The sequence below is a fragment of the Cynocephalus volans genome, chromosome 2, assembly GCF_027409185.1.
Source record: "Cynocephalus volans isolate mCynVol1 chromosome 2, mCynVol1.pri, whole genome shotgun sequence".
In the NCBI taxonomy this organism is placed as follows: Eukaryota; Metazoa; Chordata; class Mammalia; order Dermoptera; family Cynocephalidae; genus Cynocephalus; species Cynocephalus volans.
Genome location: NC_084461.1, coordinates 225,165,362 through 225,187,713, shown reverse-complemented (window position 1 = coordinate 225,187,713; position 22,352 = coordinate 225,165,362). Strand labels below are relative to the sequence as shown.

Genomic DNA, 22,352 nt, shown 5'->3' with positions numbered 1-22,352 from the left:
TGGAAGCTCAGAAGACCCGCTCTGCAAAGGCAGGAGCTGGAATCTAGGCTCTACGTCCAGTGCTCTTTTTATCAGGCTACCAGGGAAGCTTAAGAGCCCCACAAAGGAAAGACAGGGGTTCTGTGGGCCTGAAGAGAGAGCCAGCCGAGCCTCCTAGCACACACTGAAAAACAGAGGCTCCCCTCTGCTCCTCCTCATCCACAGACCTCCATGCTGTGCTTTGTGGCCCCCTTCCCCGGCCCTGACTGGGACGCAGCCCCCAACTGCCTCTGTCTGGTGCCTCAGAAGGAAAGGCCCCAGGCTCTCAGAAGCAGAGGAGAGCAAATTTGTGGACGGGGAGGTGTGGGTGCTTTGGAAGCCTGAGGGAGCCCTGTCCCCAGTTCTCGCATATTGAGTGCCAGCTGCGCCGTGTCGCAGCCCACACTGCCGAGTACAGCAAGAGAAATGAGGCCTCTCCTCTTCTCCATGTGGTTCCGGCATGCCAGAAAAACTAAGCTTTTAAAAGTTCAGACACAGAGGGTTGGGGGATAGTTGGGGCCACCCTGAGGCAGCAAGTCTGGACTAATTCTCCAAGAAGCAAAGGCCTTCGGAAATCAGTGTGCTTGAGAAACCACTAGAAAAACTCAGGGCCAGCCCTGGGCCACCAGGACTGCTGTTTTTCAGAGTGAGTCAGAGCTGCAGGGGCCCTGGGATGAGGTTCAGGGCACTCTTGCACTAACAAAGAGGGGGGATGGAGATTCACAGCTCAGGAGGGGGTGGGAAGCACGCTTCTGCTTGGCGAGCACCACGTGGGTGCCAGGAGCTCCAGCTCATGTGACCGCTGAGCACTCCCGGAAGCAGAGCAGCGCCAGGCCTGGCCCAGGGCAGGGCTGCTGGAAGGCTGGGAATGAAGAGGGCCAACCTATGGCCCTGGCTTGCAGCATGGGCTTTGTTTATCTCAGGGTCCCCCTGGGCTGGAGACAGCTACTCTGATGTCCTCTTCCAGCCAGATATTGCTGCGGGTGCAGGGGAGCAGGTCCATGTGTGTGAGTAGCCTGCAAACCCGATGCACTGTAGCCCCACACAGGCAGGAGAGACCTGCTCTCCTACCTATGGTCGGGATGCTGGAGGCCCAGCAGACACACATCTGCACAGAAAACCTAGAAACTGTCAATGTGACCGGGGCCCCTAGAAAGGCCTGAGCACTCCTCAGACCCAGCACTATTCCCAGCACTTTATAAGTATGACCAATGTTTGTCAACATGGTGCAAGTTGGTTGTAGTGTGATGCACTGAATGCAGGAGTATGTTGAATTTGAGTTATGAGTGTAGTTGGTTTTTAGCAGGGTCATTTCTGAGGGTCACATTTGACTTGGCCTACAAACACTTGATTGCTCCCAGTGAGAGCCATAACCACCACAGCCAACCCACAAAAGGAGCAGCCTCCCAGACAGTCTGGCATGAGGGGATCTGTCCTGTCCCTGCTCTTACTCTGGCACCTGCTGGAACCTGCTCCCTTGGAATTGCTGCCACCCTATGTCCCAATCCCCTCCCATCCCTGCTTGGACACAAACAGTGCACACTCCTCAGGAGCTAGCTGGCTGCCAGGGCCATGAGTGGTCACCATCATGCCCCAGCTACCTGTAGTCATGGGCTGTCTCCCTGGCCCCTCCCTGGCTGGGAACCTCCCTTGCTTCTCACTGGGTCTGGCAGTGGGAAAGACAGCAATAAAGTATTCTGTGAGTTAAAGATGACCACAAACTCCTTGCCACTCCAAATCTGGGCTGCCCTTGCAACTTGCTTAATCCAGCAGAATGGAGGAGAGTGAAACTGTGCTGCGATCCAGTCAAGGCATGTCCTTGGAGCCTAGAATCACCAAGCAGGGAGGTCTGGCTACCTGCTGGTGAAATCACAGGCAGGGAGAGTGATTGCACCAGCCCTGCTGTCCCATATTCTCAGAGGCAGGCCCCAGGGCTGGGAGTGGCAACCTCCTGGATCTCCAGTTCCATTCAACTCCAGATGACACTAGGTGTCACTGCCAGAAGAACCGTCCATCTAAGCCCAGCTCAGGCTGTAGAATCTTCAGCACATAAATGTTGTTGTAGGCCACTACTTTTAGGGTGAGTTGTTATGCAGAAATAGATACCTCTAACATCTGGGGATCACCAGTGTGTGTTCTCTAAGAGCCCACTCAATGACAGGATGCTCTTAGTTACATCTTCAGAACCAGGAAAGAAATCTCTGACCAACTTAAAGCAAGGCCATATTTATCAGATCCCTTCTGTCCCATCACATCATTTTGTTACTAAATGTAATAGACAAAAAATGTTTGGAAGGGTCCTGTAATCCAGACCTCATTGGAAGCTTGGGGTTCCTCACTGCAAATCCACCTGCCAACCTGCTTCTGGAATGCCACTGGTTCTGAGCCTAGACCTGCCTTCCTGCGCCCCCTAAAGGCAACTGAATGCTCCCAAACCCACCTTGCAGCAGTGACAGGGCTCTAGGAGGATCTTCTGTTGAGGTATGACACTGGAAGGCACGGAGTTTGGATCTGGAGTGGCTGGGTTTGGGGTCCTGAGCAATATTTGGGCAATTCACTATGGCTCTGCATGCATGCCCTTGCTGTCTTGACTAGGAAATGAAACTTAAATAAAACAACTGACACTCTAGAGAGAGCATTAGGACAGAATCAGACCCACATACAAAGAGCATCCCATTTGACGGTGACTCCCTCCTGGACCTGTCACCAGGGGTTCCTGGAGGCCTTGTTTCCTCCAGTTCAATGGAAAGAGCAGCAGACCTAAGAATAGTCTGCTCAAAGGTCATGGTTTTCAGTGGAGATGGTCCTGCCCCTGCTCCACCCCCCAGGGGCAATTTGGAACTCTCAGGGGATGTTGCTGATTATTGCATTGATTGGGAATAGTACCTGACAACTGGTAAGAGCAGGGACACTGGCCATCCAGCAATATGCAGGACAGTCCACAAATGAAGATCTATCCCACATGACTCGACTGACCTTCCTGATATTCGTGTAGAGGAAAAAAAACTGTTCAGGAGAGCCTGGGACCTAAGTCCATTTTACATACAAATGTAAGGTGTGTTTTTGCTCCATTTTAATACACACAAATGTAAAGGGTATAAAAATCACAGGAAGAGTATACTGTTTTCTTCAAAACCTTGTGGACAGTTGCGATGTTAGAATTCCCATCACTATGAGCAGTGCCACTCCTGGTTGTTGCAGCATATCTGTATCAGCCCACACTTGGGCCTGACACATGTTCACCGAGTCCTCACATATGCATACATGTACTTATCTACCCTTTATCTCAAGTGTCACATGTAAAGGATTACTGCCTTCTCTGAAATTTTTTTTTGAAATTGACGCTTATTCACAAGAAGAGGTGCAATACTAAAATCTGTTTCATGGTGTTATAAATTACTTTCCTTTTATTTCTTCTTTGTAGATCACTAAATTGATTGGGGTTGGGAGTACAGGAAGCATATCTTATCTATGAATTTTATTTCAAGATAGTAATGGGATCGTTTCGAAATATTTTTGTGAGGGGGGTTACTGAGTGGGACGGAGTTAAGAACTAGCTCTAAGGCCTTGCTGCTCCAAGGGCAGCCTCAGAGCAGAGCTGGTTAGAGATGCAGGATCACAGGCCTGCCCTAGGTACTGGATCAGAATCTGCATTTGAGCAGGTTCCTCAGTAAATGGTCTGCTCCTAAAGGTCTAGTGAGTGCTTCTTTAAGGGCCCAACTAAAGGGGAACACCCGGACAAACTATGCACAGTCTTCGTCTTTGGCCCCAAGATGTACCTGGGAGGTACCTGGCTTCTAGGGCCACAAGGGACAGGACCTGCCTTGCCAGGGCCATGGGAAGCCAGCTGAGCCTGCAATGGGAGCGGTGCACCAGACCAAAGCCACGCTCCCCAGGAGCTGCAGGAGCTGGGTAGAGCTGTTTGGGAAGAATCTGAGCAACAACCACATGGAAGGCTGAAGGACAGTTCCCTTGGCGAGGTCAGCCCCAGATGGCTGCGGTTTTCTTGAACAGAAACGTGAGACGCTTGGGATGAGTCTGGTTCTGAGCCTCACCTCTGCCACTGCCTTGTGGCATGGTGTTCTCCTGCTTCTCAGCCATGCTCTCTGTGGAATGGGAGTGATGTGGCTGTCATTCAGATCACATGAGAACATTGAGAGCCAAGAGAGGTGCCTGGCCCCTGGTAGGTGCTCACACAAAGCTCTTGGCAGCCAAGTAGGGCTTTCAGATGCTGAGCACAGATGCACACAGGCCGTCTGGAGCCCACCCCGGTGAGGATGGGCAGCTGGGAACCCATTCTCTACAGGCTTTCTGTGAGGCCTGGGCTCCGTGTGCCCCAGCCTGCCCTTCTTGGCTTTGGAGGAGGATATCTCTGGACCTAACCATACTGCTTTGATCCCCTCACCTACCCAGGGCCCAGCGGGGCCTGCAGCTGAAGTCAGGCTCTCTCATGCCCTGAGTCCGGGCAGAGGGGTCCTTAGAGCATAACTGGTTTAGAAACCGCTTGTATGGTCTCCCAACTCCACCGGTTGGGAGTAAAACACCAGAAAACAAGCCCATTTGTCCACATTTGTTGAGCATCTGTCATGATCTCAATTCCAAGGGAATGGGTCTAGTGTGTGGTCCCTGCCTTGCATGCCATCCTCTTGAAGGCAGGAAATGCCAACGCCCACGTGCAACACGTGCCACAAGCTCCTAAAACCAGCCAAGGGCTGAGAACAGAAGGAAAGCTTGGGTGCTGCAGATGGGGACTGCGGGGGAAGTGGCATGGAGAGGCTCCCAGAAGTGGCTTTAGAAGACAGCACAGAGACACACACAGGCTGATGGGAAGGTCACGGGCTCCGGAGGAAAAAGACGTGGGTGACAGCCCTCACTCCAGCACCAGGCACTGAGTGTGCTGGCATCCTCCGCTGTCCCTGAGGATCCCTAACACCCCCCCGTGCACCCTGCTGGGCCCGGGAAGCTGCCCTCTGCACCTTCCTGCCCCCCTGCCCCCTCAGTGGGAGACGCAAGTGGGGGGAAGAGAGGGGCTGAAGAATGCGTGACCTCAGCTCCCCCTCTGCTGCCTCCTGGTCTGTCACTTGTGGGGCCCCTCTCCTGAGGCTCCTATTGGTGACACCTCTGCCACAACTGCAGCCCTTGCACATTCCAGAAAGTTCTCCTCCCCTTGTCCCTTGAGGTCTAGGGTGAGAACAGCTTCCTGGGGGTGCTGATCCCCGGACATGTCGCCTCCCTCCCTGGTTCCCTAAGTCTTGCCCACATGTCTGGAGAGAGTCCCCTCTGTAAATGCTGCTCAGTTTCCCTGTTTTTCTTCAAGCCATGACAACCGAATTAACACTTCTCAGCTTTACGACCTTGAGCTAATAGTGATAATCATTATGTATCATTATAACCATATGTCGTCATAGATACAGGACATTTACTGGGTGCCAAAATGTGTTAAGTGTCTTGAACACCTCTCTCTTTTTTTGTAATTCTGTCCTCACATGATCCTGTGAGACTGCAACTGTTTCCAGGTACTGGTGAGGAAGGCGAGGCAGACAGGGGCAGCCAACCCGGGCAGCGGAGGCTCCGGGGCACCAGTCCTTCTGATTGCAGAGCTCAGCTGTAGCCGGGGCAGCACTGGGAGCGGCAGCAGCCTGGCTGTTTTGGAAATTTTGAAGAAGGGACACAGGGAGGAGCTCCCAGAGGAAACACTCCAACAGGAGCTGCTGGACATGTGGGATCGAGGCCCAGTGAGAGGCGGAGATTGGAGAGAAAGCAGCAGCACACATAGGGAGCCAAGAGGCAGGAGGACTTGGTCCCTGGGAAAGAAGCCGCAGGAGAGGCTGGGCTGAGGGCAGAGGCAGGGAAACAGGACACTAAAAAGACAGGAGATAGAAGGATGGACAAGGAAGGAAGAGAGGGGGACAGTTCCCGAGTCCTGCCTGCCTGCCAAGCAAACCCTCACCAGAACACTCCCTCTAAGGACGAAGGTGTCGATATGCCCTTTTGTAAAGGAGGAAACCCAAGTTCAGAATGGTTCGGGAACTTGGCCAAAACCTCGTCCAAAAACTCAGTCTGAAGTGGCAGAGCCAAAATGCAACCCCAGGATCATCTGACCCACAGCCGCAGGAGGGAACCTCAGAAACTGAGGCACGAAGGGACTTGAGGAAAGGGGGGAGTTAAACGACACCCGCATGGTCACAGTTTACTTTAGTGGCATTTAAGGGGAACACGTCTCACTCACTTTGCTCACCAGTCACAGGTGAATAGCCCCGGACTCACAGTGTATTTTTGCACCAAGGGGACGCTTTGCCATCATCTCCCACCTATCTGGGGCTGGGCTGTGCTCCCTCCTGACATGACTTTATCTGTTTTCTTACCTCGGGACTTCCTCTTGCTAAACACAGACTGGCAGATGATGACCAGCGTGAAGAGCAGGACGCTGAGGATCCCCACGCAGCACACGAGGACGGCGTACACATAGAGATCTGAAAGGCAAGGACACAGCAGGATCACCCTCATGGGGACGCATCAGGGGAAGTGCATGGGCACAAAAACAGTCAAAGACGGAACTTTGAAAATCCCAGTACTACAGTAATCGAGCTAGTATGATATTGGTAGAGGGACAGACACAGATAATTGAAACGGGGAGCCCAGAAATAGACCCACCCAAGACACTCAATTGATTTTGGCAAAAGCACAAGAGCAATTCAATGGCGGAAGGACGGCCTCTTCAATCAATGGTGTTGGAGCAAGTGGACTTCCATCGGCAAAAAATAAAATTAAAATAAACCTCACACATTATACAACAATTAACTCAAAATGAGCCACAAGCCTAAATGTGAAATTTAAACTAGAAAACTTTAAAAAAAAAATAGGAGCAAACTTTGGGATCTAAGACTAAGCAAAGAGTTCTTACGCCTTATACCAGAAGCACCACTCATTAAGTAAAATGTGATAAATTTGATTTCATCAAAATTAAAAACTTTTGCTCTGTAAACAACCATATGAAGAGAATTAAAAGTCAAGTTACAGACTAGAATAAAATATGTGTAAACCACATATGTGATAAAGGACTAGTATCTAGAATATAAAGAACACTCAAAACTCAGCAGTAAAAAATAAACAAACAATCCTATAAGAAAAATGAGCAAAACCCACAGACACATTTCACCAAAGAGAATAAACGGGTGGCAAATAAGCACCTAAGAAAACGTTCGACTTCCTGAGCCATTCGTTAAAGAAATGCAAAATGAAACCGTGGTGAGATGTCTCACACGCCTTTCAGACTGGCTAAAATAAAACACAGTGACAACACCAAATGCTGGTGAGGATGTGTACACACCGGGTCACTCAGACAGGGCTGGTGGGAGCGTAAAGTGGCACAGCTACCCTGGAAAACAGTGTGCAGTTTCTTGAAAGACACACCTGCAACCACCATTCAACCTAGCAACTGCACTCCGGGCATTCGTCCCAGAGAAACAGCAACTTCAGCTCAGCAAAGACCTGTACATGTATGTTCATAGCAGATTTATTCAGGATAGCCCAGAACTAAAAACAAAGGTTGTCCTTCACTGGGTGGGCGGTTAAACAAAGTGTGGCACATGCTCGCCGCTGCATACCCCAGCAATAGGAGGGGACCACTGACACACACAGCAACCTGGATGAATCCCGGAGAACTATGCTGAGTGAAAAAAAAAATACGCATTCCAGAGGCTACGTACTGTAAAATTTTATTTAATTGGGTCATTTATTTTTTTACTGTATAATTGCTTGAGTTCTGTGTATATTCTGGATATTAGTCCCTTATCAGATGCACAGTTGGCAAAAATTTTCTCCCACTCTGTAGGTTGTCTTGTCACTCTGTTGATTGTTTCCTTTATATAACATTCTTGCAATGACAAAATTATAGAAATAATAAACAGATTAGTGGTTGCCCGAGGTTAAGGAGGGAGGGGGTAGGAGTAAGGTGAGCTTGGTTATAAGAGTCTCCTGTAGTGGTAGAAATATTCTGTATCTTGACTGTGTAAAAGTTTTCAGTATCAGAATAAAGTTGCTTGTGTTAAAAAAAAAGAAAAAGAAAAACCCTGACAAATAGAGCCGGGGAAAGCCCAGGAAGGGCGAGTTCTCATACACATATGCCTGATAACAAGAACTATCACAAAGAACTCTGCAAAGCCACAACCTTGCACAGAGGCCATTACAACCTTAATCAAAAAAGACTTCCGAGAGGCACCTGCCCAGCAACCACCTGTCCAGCCTCAGACCAGCATCACCCTTGTTATTGATCCTTATAGCCAACGATAACTATCCCCAAACAATTATGCAATGCTCCATCATTTTTCCTTTAAAACCCTTCATCTTCCTTTACTTCCCTGAATGTGCACATAGTTTACTATGGCATGCATATTCCCATTGCAATGCCTATTCTCTAATGACTCAGTATTCTTTTAGAGAGCCTCCGTGTGTTGCTATTTAGATTGACAACTGTATCAACGTCAATATCTTGGTTGTGATATTGTACTATAATTTTGTAAGATGCTATCATTGGGAGGAACTGGTACAAAGGATCTCTCTGTATTATTTCTTACAAATGAATATTACTCTATAATAATCTCAAAATTAAAAAAATATTTTAAATCTCACAGCTGTTAAATCATGGTCACATACAGACATCTCTTAAACTCCAAAGATCAACTTTATTACTGATCTGATCAATAAAATACCAAAACTGTGCAGGTAGTTTTGAAAAGGGAAGCCAAAAGCATTATTTGAACCTTCTATGAAGAAAACTACTACAGATGTTTGTACTTAGCCAATGTGCAAACTTAACAAAAATTGTACGAACTTAACAAAAATGTTTCTCTGCTGCCTTAAATTTCTTCAGCCAACAGACATTTATTATCAGCCATGTTCAATACTCTTCTAGGCACAAGAAATATAAAGATAAACATACGAAGGTTTTCCTTTCAAGAAATCAGAGGGCCATGTGCTAACTGCAGCAGTAAGAGTGTGTGCTCAGTACCAGGAACGCGCAGAGAGGCCTCCAAGAGCCCTAGAGCCCTGCGCTATGTTGTACTGAAAATAACACAAAACACAGAAATGAGAAAAAGTTATTGGCCATCCCATTGCTTGAAATAACTGCTGCTAATGAGTGGTGTACTCTATGATGTCTCTGCATATATTTTACAATTGGGCTCATACAGTTTCACATCTTGCTTTTTGTCTTATTTTCTCAACAGACTCTATTCAAAAATTGGTTCTGAATCGTTTTGAAACATATGATAAAAATTTATCATATTAACATATCATTACTGATGGTTTAACAATCATTTCCTGTTAGCTACTTAAAGTGTTTACCTGTTCCCCACAGTAAATAATTCTGTAATGAACATTCATAAACTTTAACCTTAATGCACATTATGTTCTTAAGATTGAGTTCCTAGAAGTGGAATTGCTGAGTGTGCGGGAATGCACCTCTGTAAGGCCCTTGGGACATGAAGAAGCAGTTAGTTAAGTGCTTAAACTGAAAAAGCACACGGGCTGGGGTGGCAGGTGGCTAGATTCCCCCCGCAGCCTAGAGAAGCAGGTCAGGCTTATGGCCGCTGAGAAGGAAGGGGGAATGGGATGGAATCAGACATTCACTTCCTTTTGACTCCACCTCCCTTACCTGGGCCCTGGAGAGGCCCAGTGCCACCTCTGTCCCTGGAGTCCATGAGACCCTCCTGTGTTCTTAGGGTCAGTCAGTGTTTTTGCCTAAGCTAGTTTGAGTAGGTTTCTGTTCCTGGCAACTCAGAATTCTGGGCTAAAACTACAACAGGTAGAAAGTGCCACAGGACAAGGTTGCAGGCGAAAGGAGCATGTGCACGGATATTTCAGGGAGCAGGGCAGGCAGGCAGGAGGGAGGAAAGTCTCCTACAAAGGACCTGGAGCTAGTCATGGGAAAGAGGACTGAAGAGAAAGTTCTAGAACCCAAGAGTGAAGAATTGTAAGCAAGATTCCTTAATAGCACCAAGTTCTGCTGGAGAACACTCACTGGGTTTTCCCACTAGGAAGCTGCTGGGGAAGTCCTGGCGATGAGCCATTTCAGCAGGATGGAGGGGGCAGAAGCCGGATTAGAGGGGTCAAGGAGTCAAGAGGATGTGAGAGGCCTAAGAAATAGAGAAAAGTCTCTCACAGAACTGAAATCAAAACCGCCTTTCTATGCGGGCCCCAGTGTCTCTGATGTGTGGGCTTTGTAGATGAATAGGGTGGACAATTGTTTGTGCTCAAAGTTAGGGTAGAGGCTTGGGCCTCCATTTAAAGCAATGAAACTCAGCCAGGGGGCTCTTGGATTCTGTCCAAGACACTTCACAACACACAGAGGGACAGAGCAGAGTTCACAGACCAGGGTTCATGACAGGATACCAGGATACATAAGGGGCCAGAACACGGTGAACACACGGCCACTCCCGGATTCACATACCGTTGAGCAAACTACGCTGGGAACAGGACTGCAAGCCACTTCTGGCATGCGAGGGTAGGACACTACATGGTCACGGTGCCATGAGACAGAACGTGGCACAGGTGGATGCAGCCTCTGCCTTGAAGGGATTCAGAGATGTGGGCCTCTGGACCAAAAGCCAGGGCAACGAGGCTTCGCTCTCATTCTTGGAATGGAGAGAAAAACAGTCTTACTAAGGTTTCTGCACTGAGGCGAGTTCACCTCTTCACCTGACCTCTTTCCCTGGTTTTGGGACTGCGGGAACCAAAGAGTGACAAGGTTGACAGTGAGAACTGTGGCAGCTGGTTCTCCCACCAGCTCCCTAGCAGCAGATGGTGGACATCAGGGCCTGCTCTGCCCTGGTGGGAGGCGAGGGGCGTCAGCAGGTTGGAGCTATGGTTTCTGATCACAGCCTCCTCAACATGGCACAGACGGTGCTCTCCCTGGGCAGCAGGGCTACGCAATCACAAAACATCTGGCCAGTCCAGAAAGCTCAGCCACACCGCCAAGCATAAGGCCCTCTGGGCTGAGGACACCAGCCAGAAGCACCACGTGTGGGTGGGTCTCCACGCAGACAGGAACAGCCGTGGCTGCTCTCTGTTGTGCTCTTGAAGCTACAGGAAGCTTAAAAAGTGTCGACTTACGGGAGAAGAAAATCTCAGAAAGAACACTTGATGGGCAGCCACCTGTACCCAAAGTTCTGGTATTCCCTCCTGTCCCAAACATTTCTGCTGCTGTATAAAGACAACCATCCTGCTGGTCTACTCAAAGCACCGAAAACACCTCCCCAGTGCTCTCTGCAAACAAGGAGTAAACTCTGAGCCCTTGAAGCCAGGGTCACAAACTCATAAGACTCCACGTTTTTGCGAGTCAGCTGGTGAAAAGCTATGCCATGCCTCTGCTCCAGGGGATGTCCTCAGCTAGAATGCCAGTCTCACATTGCTGCATCTTCCGGCTTGTCCTTTAACCTTTTATGTAAAAATCTAATTATACATGTTGGCTCAAAAGTTGTAAAACTCAGACCAGGCCAAACAACAGTTGTTGGAAGGCTGAAGCTAAGCCTTCAGGCCCATATTTAACAAAATTTCCGCACTTAACCAAATCTAGAATTAGCTTTTAAATTATCACATATACACACCAGCAATAATTCTTAAAATCATGTTATATTCTCTGAAAGCATTTGCAGTGTTATCTTTTGTCATTGTGCTTCCAAAGGCACTGTTGCCACTTTAAGACTAAACTGCAAGCCGCCATGCAGAAGACGTTAAGGCCTCCATGCAGCAGATGGCGGGCTGTGGGCTAGAGTGGCCACACACGCCCAGTGAGGCCGAGGCAGGGTGCACGCACAACCACAGAGCACCACACCCCCTCACAGACAGCCCAGCCAAGTCAGGGAGAAGCAGAGGTACCTGTTGCCCAGTAACTCTGATCCCAGCAGGGGTATTCAGCACTGCTTTGAAACACGGTGGCCCCAGCATTCCTCAGCACAGGCAAGGAATCCCACTCTCTCTCCCCCGACCAAGTCAAGAAAGTCAATGTCAGTATTCTACATTTCCAGAGCAAATGCAAAAGCCTGGGAGATCACAGTTCTGGAGATAAAACTGTACTACTATTTTCTATTGCAGCCTGTAATACCATCTTGCTCCAGGTGAAATACCTGAGTGATAGCCCTGAGGGATTTTAGCTCTCTCCAGCATCTCACCAAGAGTTCTGACAATCAATGCCTTTTTTGTGCAGCAGGCACAGAGCCAGGCTGAGCTTGAGCCCCTGGAGGATGGATATCCGTCTGTAACCCCTACTGTAGCTCTCCCGCCCGGGAACAAAAGGGCAAAACGCCTGGGATTGTGCTCCGAGGAGTTTCAACTGAACCCCTGACCTTGCCCAAGCTGTAGCCGGGTTAAAAAAGCAAAACACCCGGATGCTGCTGCTGCTGCTGCTGCCTCTGCCGAAATCATAGAGAAAGAACACTTTGGAAACAGCTGCTCTGAGGCACACATCATACACAGAGAGAAATCCAGTTCTGCCATTTTGAAGGGAACTGATTCTCTCTGTTGAGAAGAGAGCACATGTTGGACTACAGATTTCTTGTAGAGTTAGGTCAAGAGCCACCCCAACATTCTATAGCTACACACGAATTATAAAATATATGTTTTAGAGGTGTTGATTATGCTGCCAGGTGTGTTGGGATTAAATGCTACAATCCTTCCAAATGTATAAAGTTTTATTCTTTGTACCATGGTATTTTCAAAATACGGTCCTCAGACCACTTGAATCGGAACTACCTCAGGCCCTGAGAAAGTGCAAATTCTTTGATCCCTTCTCAAAGTAATAATCAGAATCTCAGCAGGGGAGCCCAGAGTCTGCCCAGGATATTCTCATGCATCTGATGATGAACTTGGCTTGGCTGTCACATCCCCTAGGGACCTACCTTATGAACCCCTAGGCCTTCCCCATAACCCCCACCCTATCACGGTGCCCAGTCATAGAGCGGCTCCAAAAAGATGGGGTAAAAATCAGGGTTGCCTGAATTTTATGAAATAGCAAGAAGAGGGGTAAATCTTGCTTATTCTACTGTTCTACTCAATGGGAAGCAAAGTCACTTTCAACTCTATGTCAGTGAATAGGTATTCCCTGAGTGAGAGGCCCAGGGAGAGAAAGGGGGGTTATTTTGCTGAGAGAAGGTCATCAAATAAGAAAAAGGCAGCTACAAAAAGTGCAGAAGGAAAGTCAGGAGTACAAAGAATCGTTGTTGGAGTAAAGTACAATCTCATAAATGAAACACTTGTGACTACAAAACTAAACAATAAATCCGAGTGGCCTACGTGGGTGACACCTTACGGTTTGCAAAGGATGTTCATAATTAAAGTTACATTTTTCTAAGAGAAAATGTGCTCAACCCACTGCATTATAACTAGTTACTGAAGAAGCAGGTTTGAATCCAAGTGTTACCCGCCTAAGGCCAGCTTTCTTTCCACCTCCCCACCCACTGGGTCTGCAAAGCGCGACATGAGGGCCCAAGGCACGCGCATCTCCTGAGATCCTTCTGGCTAGATGTTTCATCATCAGTAAATGCCGTGCCTTCAGAGGACGTACTCTGTGCAAAGTCCCTGACCACCTCTGAACATCAGCCAGTCCTTCACTGATCAAAGGCGCTGCCTGAGAACGCCAAAGCATTTGTGATAATTTCTCTGAACTTTCCTTACTATAAGGCAGGGTTTTTCAACCTCAGCACTCTTGACATTTGGGGCCAAAATTCCTCATTGTTGGAACCGCACTGTGCACTGTAGGATGTTCGGCATCATCTCCAGCTCCACTAGATGCCAGTAGCACCCCCACAGTTGTGGTACCCAAAAAAGTACCCAGACGTTTTCTAATGTCCCCTGGAGGGCCAAAAATCACCCCTGCCCTAAGGTTCAAACCTGAGTACATATCAGAATCACCTGGAGGTCTTGTTAAGATCCAGATTCTTCGGAGGTCTTGTTAAAGTCCAGATTACAGGTTTCACCCTTAGAGTTCTTGATTCTGGAAGCTGGTGACGGGCCCAACAATGTGCATTTGTAGTACGATCCCAGGTGACACTGATGCTGCTGGTTTGAGACCACGCTTTGGGAATCACGGATCTAAGGCCATGGTTTTCAGCCTGGCTGCACGCTGGAATCACCCAGGAACCTTTAACAAGTTCCAACCAAATCAGAGTCTCCAGAGATGTTGTCCAGTCTTCAGTGTTTTTAAAGCTCCCCCAGCGATTCTAACATGGATTGAAAATCACTTGCTTAAGGTTTTCAGTTTCTAGAACTCTAAACTCCTTAAAAAATTTGAAATAAAATGTAGTCACAGTAGATGTACTTTACACTTTTATATCACTTGAAGATCCCTCCCTAATATCACCTAGGAGTAGGAATTTGGGAGCAAAACAAAACAAAGAAAAATTATGCGGACTGGTGCTGTAACCTCCACTCTTTCAAAACCCATGGGCTGATACCATCAGGAATTCCCATCTTAGCAAGTTTAGGCCAAGAAAACAACTTGATGTTATTGCAAAACAAGTAAGTTAGGGTCCTTTCTTCCTATTCTACTCCTTTCCCGTTGTCTAAAAGTGAGGCTGCACCTTAAATAAAGAAATATGCAAGGTTTACCTTCAAAAAAAGCCCAGGTCTCTTTCTTTTTCTCAAAGGATGAATCTTCAGAAGCTTTGAGGGAAATCACTGTAAGACAAAAACAAAACAACACAGCATGAAGTACAATAGCTTATAGTCCTGGCCCATATTTTAACCCAAAATAATGCTATGTGGTATCTATGGCACTTAGATTTATAAAGTCATTTTCACCTGTGCAAAACCATGCTTAATTGTCATAACTCACACGTGAGGGAGAGGTGCAGTGACTTGCACCTCCCAGCCGAGGAACCCGGGCACAGGAGAGACAAAGTTGCCCATATTTCAAAGCCAATAAATGGCTAAGCCAGAACTCAGTTCCATAAAAGCCCCACCTGCCCCATATACTTGCAAAATACAGAGTTCCGCAATGGGAAGTCCAAGAAGCAAAACATTATTTTACCATTTTAGTGTGAAGTCTTTCTAAAACACAATGTGCTTGCTCAAGTATTCATAGATAAAGGAGCCTAATGTTATAGATGACTCATGGTCAGCGCTCTGTGCCCCATTCTTCTCCATGCAAGACAATCCTACAGAGCAGCAGGCATCTGATGCTGAGATTATTGTGTTTACTTTAAGTTAGTGGTTGATCACTGAATTTACTATGCCTACTTTCAATAGGCAGGGAAACAGAATTGGGTTCACCGTGTAAAACTTTGAACATCACTCTAAGGAGTCTGGAACTATAAAAAGTTTCCATGCATAGGGGTAACATCATCACAGGTAAAAATCTAAAAGTTTAAAACATAAAATGACAAAAAAATGTAAAATACTAGGGAATGAAATTATTGTCCAATAGAACTTTCTAAGATAATGGAAATATTCTATATCTGCACTGTCCAGAACAGCAGCCACTGGCCACATGTGGCTATTGAGCACATGAAATGTGGCTGGTGTGACCATAAAACTGAATTTGTAATTTTATTTAATTTTAATTAATTTAAATTTAAATAACCACACATGGTCAGTGGTTACCACATTAATGAGCTCTAGAGAAGAGAATCTAAGACGCAAATAAAAAACAAAGGTAGTTGAAATGAAGATTCAGTCCATATGAGAGGCAAGGAATATGGCAAAGATGACCTAGAATTTTAATTCAATTTACTGCCCTGCCCACAAACTTTTGTGTTATTATTGTCATGGATTTCAATTTTCAATTTTTCATCCTTTTGTCTCTCTGGGACTTGCACTTTATATTTTCTATTGACCTGTCTTCCAGATCACTAATCTTTTCTTCATCTGTGTCTAACCTGCTGTAAAATCCCTCTATTAAGTTCTTAATTTTATTTATTGTATATTTCAGTTCTGAATTATCCATTTAATTCTTATTTATATAATCCAGTTCTCTAATGAATTTCTTCAGGTTGTCATCTAATTTCTTGACCACATTAATTATATTTTTTAATTTCTATGCCTGATAACTTTCCTATCTACATCACTCACAGACTTGTTTCTATTATCTATTTTTGCTTTTGATCTTGTCCCTTGGTATGTCTGATAATTTTTTCTAACCGAATACCAGACATTGTATGTGGGAAATCATGGAAGCTCTGGATAAAATTGTAATTTCTTATAGGAAGTTAGCGTAGGGAGATGATCACCTCAATCCAATCAGGGTTTAAACTGTTTTGAGGATGCACTTCAGTCTTTGAATAGTCTGGTCTATTTCTAGGTTGCTCTTACTCTTAGGATACAGTCTTTCAGGGTTCCCCAATGGAAAGCCTGGGGTATTTATCTCAGCACTTCAAACTTTTGTCAGAATTGCCAAAAGCTTGCTTGCAGCCTAAAAACCCTGGTTGTCACTTTCTGAGTAGCTTCTCTCAACTAGGCCTGCTTAAGTATGGTTGAATTTCTCAAAGAGTTAATTAAGTGTCTCTGACAATTGGGCTCACTTCACTGCTTTTTGCTGCAATCTGTCTGTCTATCATCTGTCTATCTATCTGTCTAGTCCTTCAGAGAACAATTAGGATAGCTGAAATATAAATACACATATATAATTATGTAATACAAATGTATTTATAAAACAGATATGTAATTAAGAAAGCAGACATTCAGATAGATTTTGACTTTCCTAATTGTTCTCAGAAGGAGAACTTTGGTCTGCTATAAGCTAATCTGCCATTACCAGAGAAGAACTCCTTTTCCACTTAAATTCTTTATTACCAGTAGCTACGTCTTCTGTCTCTGTATCCTCATCATTTGGCACACTGCCCAAAAGCTAGTAGGTTCTTGGTAACTAAGTGAGTGGTCTATTTCTTTCTGACTGCCCACAAAGTAAGCAACCTTGACCTTCAGGAATGAACTGGTAGTGCATGTTTGGTCTTGCATGGATATAAGATATGTCAGACAATTGGCCCATTGTGCCCACATCCCCTGCCTGCATCATTTGCCTATCCATAGTGCCTGTAATCCACTAACTGCCAAGCATATTCCCCCTTCAAGAATTTAAACTAAGAAACAAAATACATATGGTGGTTGTGGGCCCTGGGCATGAATGAGCCGGTGGACTCTGGTGCAGGTAGCCATGTTGGAAAAGAGGCAAATGCAGCGAAGGACAGAACAGAGGTGGAGGCAGGAGAGGTAAGAGCCTCAAGCTTGCTGGCACTCCAGGGCCCAGGAAGCCTGATGCATCATGTTTACTATCCCTTCATTCCATGAGGTCTGCAACCTTAAACTATCCCACCTCTCTCCTGAATTAGCATGAATGGGTTTTTATGGCTTCAACTAACTGAACCTAGCTGAGGAAAACTGCAAAAAGTCCTGATGAAGACAACACAGAAAGGGGTAATTAACCTATCTCCCAAGGGCTAGTTTTCAGGAGGTCAAAGATGTCCATCATGATCTGCAGCCTTACCCACTCCAAGTGTGACCATGGGTCAACATCAGTGTCATTTAGGAGCTTGTCAGAAGTGCACAATCACAGACTCCATGCTGGATCTACTAAATCAGAATCTGCTTTTCAACCCAGATCCCCTGGGGGAGTCATATGCATTTTGAAGCTTGGGATGTTCTGACACACACGGGGTTGAAATACTAAGTTGCCACTTACTAGCTATGGGAACTTGGGCAAGTCATTTAACTTTCCCATGCCTTGGTTTCCCCATTTGCAAAGTGGGGATGATAATAAGTGCTTACTGTCAGGGTAGGTGTGAGGGTTAAGTGGGTTAACATGTGGGAAGTGCTCAGAACAGTGCCCGAGACCTAGTGAGCCACCTTTATCCACGAGGACGTTGGCTTCCTAAGAACAGGGGCTTTGTCTATTTTATCTGCTGTTCTAATTCCCCCACCCAAAACGGTCCTTTGCCTCAGGGTGCAAATCTTCAGTTGTCCAAACAGTCACCAAGAAAGGATTCTTTGTCCTTGTAGCTAAATCTCTACAGCTCAGATGGGCTGCTACCCTTCTAGCTAAGGCATGTGCCGTCAGATGACTTTTTATTCATCTTTCAAGAGCAGAAATTGTGGGTCCTTGATTTAATCCAATTACAGTTCCTTTTGCCTTATTTGGGTTAATAGGTAACAAGTTCTTGCTCACTTATTTATGGAGATTATGTGCCGGAAGAGCTAACAAACTGGGATCTTGGGATCTAAACTAAAGGGCTCTAGGCAGGGAATGAACGGGTCTTCCTCATTCCCCCCATGCAGATATTTTACAGGAAAGTGAAGCAACTTTGGCACGTGATGATAAAGCAACACTGGTCATAATTTTATCTGTTCCTACAAGAAAAAAAAGTCTTTTCATGGACCCTGCCAGACCTTCAGAAATATTCCCAAGTTTCTGCCATAACTACCCTGTTTCAGTTTCTAATCCTGTGCTATCTCAAAGTGAATTTGATACACTGTCAAACTGTGTGCCCAGGTCCACAAACTGCAAGGGAACAGGACTGTGGGGCACTGCCAGGTGCACAGCAAGGGCTTTGTTGTGGACCATCAGTGGGTAGGCTGGTGTTATCAATGCCTCCACCGCATAGCTGCACGTGGCTGATACGAATTCACCCTGGTCACCTGTAGGTGCTGAGTGGAAGGGGCCCCTGCAGGGTAGATGGGCTGGAAAGGGATGAAAAACTTCAAGAAAACACTTAACTGAGGAAGAAGGGACACATTTTCCAACCACAGATTACTAATATTGGTCATTTTCTTGAGGAGCATTTGTAAGAGTTTTCAATGAGTTTAGCCATCAGAAGGCTGCAGCCATTTCCACAAGAGTCAACAAATGCACTTTCCCCTGTGTGGTCCCACCTCGTGACCCAGCTGGCTCCCAGGAAATGGAGAAGAGGGCAACCCAGCAGCTTTTCAGGCCATTTGCTGGTTCTTCCTAAGCACCAGCTCAAGGGGGCTAGATCCTGCCCTCCTGACTGCTACCAGGGATTGGAGGAATCCCAGCCTAATCATGAGTCCAGCCAGCCCTAGGTTGCCCTGTAGGGTCATGGTGATGGCTGGGCCCTACTCCTCTGAGCCTGAGTTTCCATGGTGGGGAAGCAGGAATGGGATCTCCATCGCTCCCCAGGAGGGAGCGTGCCTGGAGTACCACTGCCTGGCTCTGCCCCCTTCCATCTCCACTCACTCCTGCCTTCTCTCCAGGAGGGCAGATGGGCGAGGGGGAGCCCCTGATCCAGGTGAGCTTCTGACCATGGCTCCCCTCTGGGTGAGAGGAACATGGCAAAGGCCCTGTTCAAGGTGGCTACTGTCTTGCCATGGTCTCTCGGACTGGCCTCCCAGCAGACAGCTGGCATGGGGGCAGACGCTGTCTGTGCATGCCCTCGGGAGGATCTGGTCACCCAGCTGCTGGGACTGATGCCACCCCTGCTTCCCAGGGAGCCTGTGGCCTCTCATGTATACTCTCCTTTTCCCCCTTCCTCCTCCCATGGGGTGCAGGGCTGGGGGTGGAGAGGGGGACAGGTAGTGCAACCGCTCCAGGCAGCAGAAGAAGCCTGATTTGGCCCCAGTGCCAAACCACCTTTCTCAATACACTTTATCAGAAATAATGTGGGTATTTCTATTTCTATGGACCCCTGTGCCCATTTATCAACCAGTTCAGGACTCACAGTGGAGGATTGAGAGTGCTGAGAAGCCTGCTTTGTGATTTCCTTGGGATGCTGGAACCCAGTGAGCAGAGCCCGTCTGTGCTTCTGGTGAGGCAGTGGCCCAGACAACTGAACTGTGGAGCCTTCTGGGCTGTCCCCAGGATAGTAGAATCAGATGAAATCTAATAAGGGACAAATCTTGAGATCCATCGCATTGCTGCCCCTCTGGAGAGAATCGGTTGTAAGTGGCCACGCATCAAACAGTCTAAAAGAAGGCTGCCCAGAGGTGCCCAGACAAACCGATTACATCAGCCTCATGTCTGCAGGAAGTAGGTTGGAAAGAAAGAACCTCAGTCAAGTCCCCTTTGATGGGACCTATGGGGGAATCATTACTCAGAGAGGCATGAAAACAGAGCTTTGATTCCTGACTCAGAAAGAATTCCGCTGACTTCCCCAGGGAGGGCATGTTTCACAAGCTGCACCAAGACCCTGTGACAATGCCTTCTGAGCACCAAGGGGCCTCTGGTTCCTTCACTGTCCCCCATTGACCAGAGAATGCTGACAGCCCAGTCATCCATGGAAGAGAGAGCCAAAGATTTTTAGAGGCCCTGGGAAGGTTCCATTCCTCCCCAAATTCTCTCCCACCTGTTCACCTGTGCCCGCAACTCCTTTAACAAAGAATCCTTCGTTAAAGAAGCTTCAATGGTAACTATAGGTTACATCTAAAGTAAAGTGCCCATTTCTGATGCAGAAAGCCTTCCGGAACCAGGACCTGACAAAGAGGAAAGGCGAGAAGACCCAGGCACATAGACAGGAGAAAGGAGCCACAGGCAGCAGTGGCGGGAACACGGAAAGGACTGTCCCCGAGGGGAGAGGCTTGCCTTCCCCGTCTGTGTCCACTGCTGGTCAGGCTGGGCTAAAGCCTAACCTACAGTTCTTGATCTTAGAGGGTGTCGCCTTCATATAGTGCCCCCAGGCCAAGATCTTCACAACTTTAGTGTGTAGAAGAATCAACTGGGGCTCTTATTAAAATGAAGATTCCCAGGCATGGTCCCTGAGCTTCTGGGATGGGCTTGGGGATCTGCCTGCCTAGGGAGCACACCTCTCTGGAAATTCCAAGGCTCCAAGTCCTAGTATCCCCTGTTGGAGAAGCCCACCTTTTGCACACCTAAAAGAGAGATGGAAGCCAAGTCCAAGGAGACATGGGAAAGGAGATTCATGTCACCAGACCCTGCACTTCAATCTCTTGTCCAGTCCAGGCAGGCTCTAAACCTCAAAACCAAACCGATGCTCCTTCAATTTAACTAGGGAAAGCAAGAGCAAGAACAGAACTAAGGAGCAAGCTTACCACAAAAGCATTATTTACAGACGACTCCAAAAGGGTCTTTTTAAATAGCATGTCTCAGTGTAGAAAAACATGCTGTGCAGAACACAGCTTTCAAGAAAAAGTAGCTTTCAAAAGAGCAGGACATCTGTAAGGACGGATGTGTCTCCCTGAGGGACTGACTCCCAAACTTGGAAACCAGAGGCAATCTGAGTCAGAGAAGCCTTCCTCCAGTGATTAGCTAACATTCCCCACCCTCCCTACCTACTGAATGCACCGCTGCCCACCAGAGCCTACACTCCACTCTCTCATCTGGTTCTCATCTGCATCTGTCGTCTCCACTTTGTAGAATCCTTCTTGGCCCATAGTTCAAGATATAATTACTGTGAATGAATGAACGATGAAATGAACATGGTACCATATTGGTGGGTCAAGGCCTCCCAAAGGGAATTTGGTGCCGGGATGATGACACCCTTACATTCTGGAAGGCTGGGAAGGGAGGCTGGGGCAGGGGTCCCCATCCTACCCACCCCTTTCCTTCAGCTGTGGCTTCAGAAGCAATGGGGATGCGCCAGCATACCAGGACATCGAGGAGGACTTCACAGTGCCCTGGCCTTGGAGCTGCATGCTTTGCGTCTTCTACGATTTATTTCATGGACTCTGAGTTTTTAGTGTCTGACAGTATAGAAGCAGGAAACCCTCCAGCAGAAAATGATTCGCAGGTTCTCTCCAGTTGAAAGGAGAGGGTCAGAAGTCTAAAGCCCTGATCCCTGGAAGGTGGGCCTTGGCAATTTGCACCCAGGGGAGAGCAGACACACTCTGCCTCAGTTTCCTCAGGCAATATCTTTTACAAATCAATAGGAAAGAAAAACATAACGAGACCAGAAGAGGTGATATGAAATAAGCATAAGAAAAGGGCCTTAAATAAAATAAAGATGTCAATGCCTTTGCTCTAGACTTAAAGTTAATATACTCAGTTCAAGTCCCTGCTTATTCAGCGATAGGATAGCTCCCAAGGAAAAAGCTGTTAAAAATGTAGCTGTGTCCCCACTATTTATAAGTGGATCAGTATTCTCAGGGTGGCAACAGCAGCCCCAGAGACACACAGAGACCTTGTGCCTGCTCTCGGAAGCCCACCAATGGCTTCCTTTCTTCCTCTGCCAGGCTCGGGTCAAAGGCAGTCTCTCCTGGGGCTCGGATAAAGCCACATATGTCAGTAGGACCTCTGAGTGACCCGCCCGGAGCAACTGATGAGAAACAGTAAAGCTCCAGCTTTGTCTAATTTAAGCCACTCTGTCCTTCTACATTCAGCCTAAGACAAATTCTAGAAAAAAAACCAAACAAAGCAAAAGAGCAGACAAACAAAA

General features: G+C 47.2%; 1 protein-coding gene across 1 annotated transcript in view; it reads right to left on the bottom strand.

Annotated features, from left to right (window-relative positions):
- Positions 1-22,352, bottom strand: part of VSTM4 (V-set and transmembrane domain containing 4) — a 99,186-nt gene that overhangs the window by 57,299 nt on the left and 19,535 nt on the right. The window contains exons 3-4 of the mRNA XM_063087500.1: positions 14,623-14,691; positions 6,384-6,491 (exon numbers count right to left, since the gene is read on the bottom strand). Of these exons, the coding sequence (XP_062943570.1) occupies positions 6,384-6,491; positions 14,623-14,691 (177 nt within the window). The remainder of the gene's footprint in view (positions 1-6,383; positions 6,492-14,622; positions 14,692-22,352) is intronic.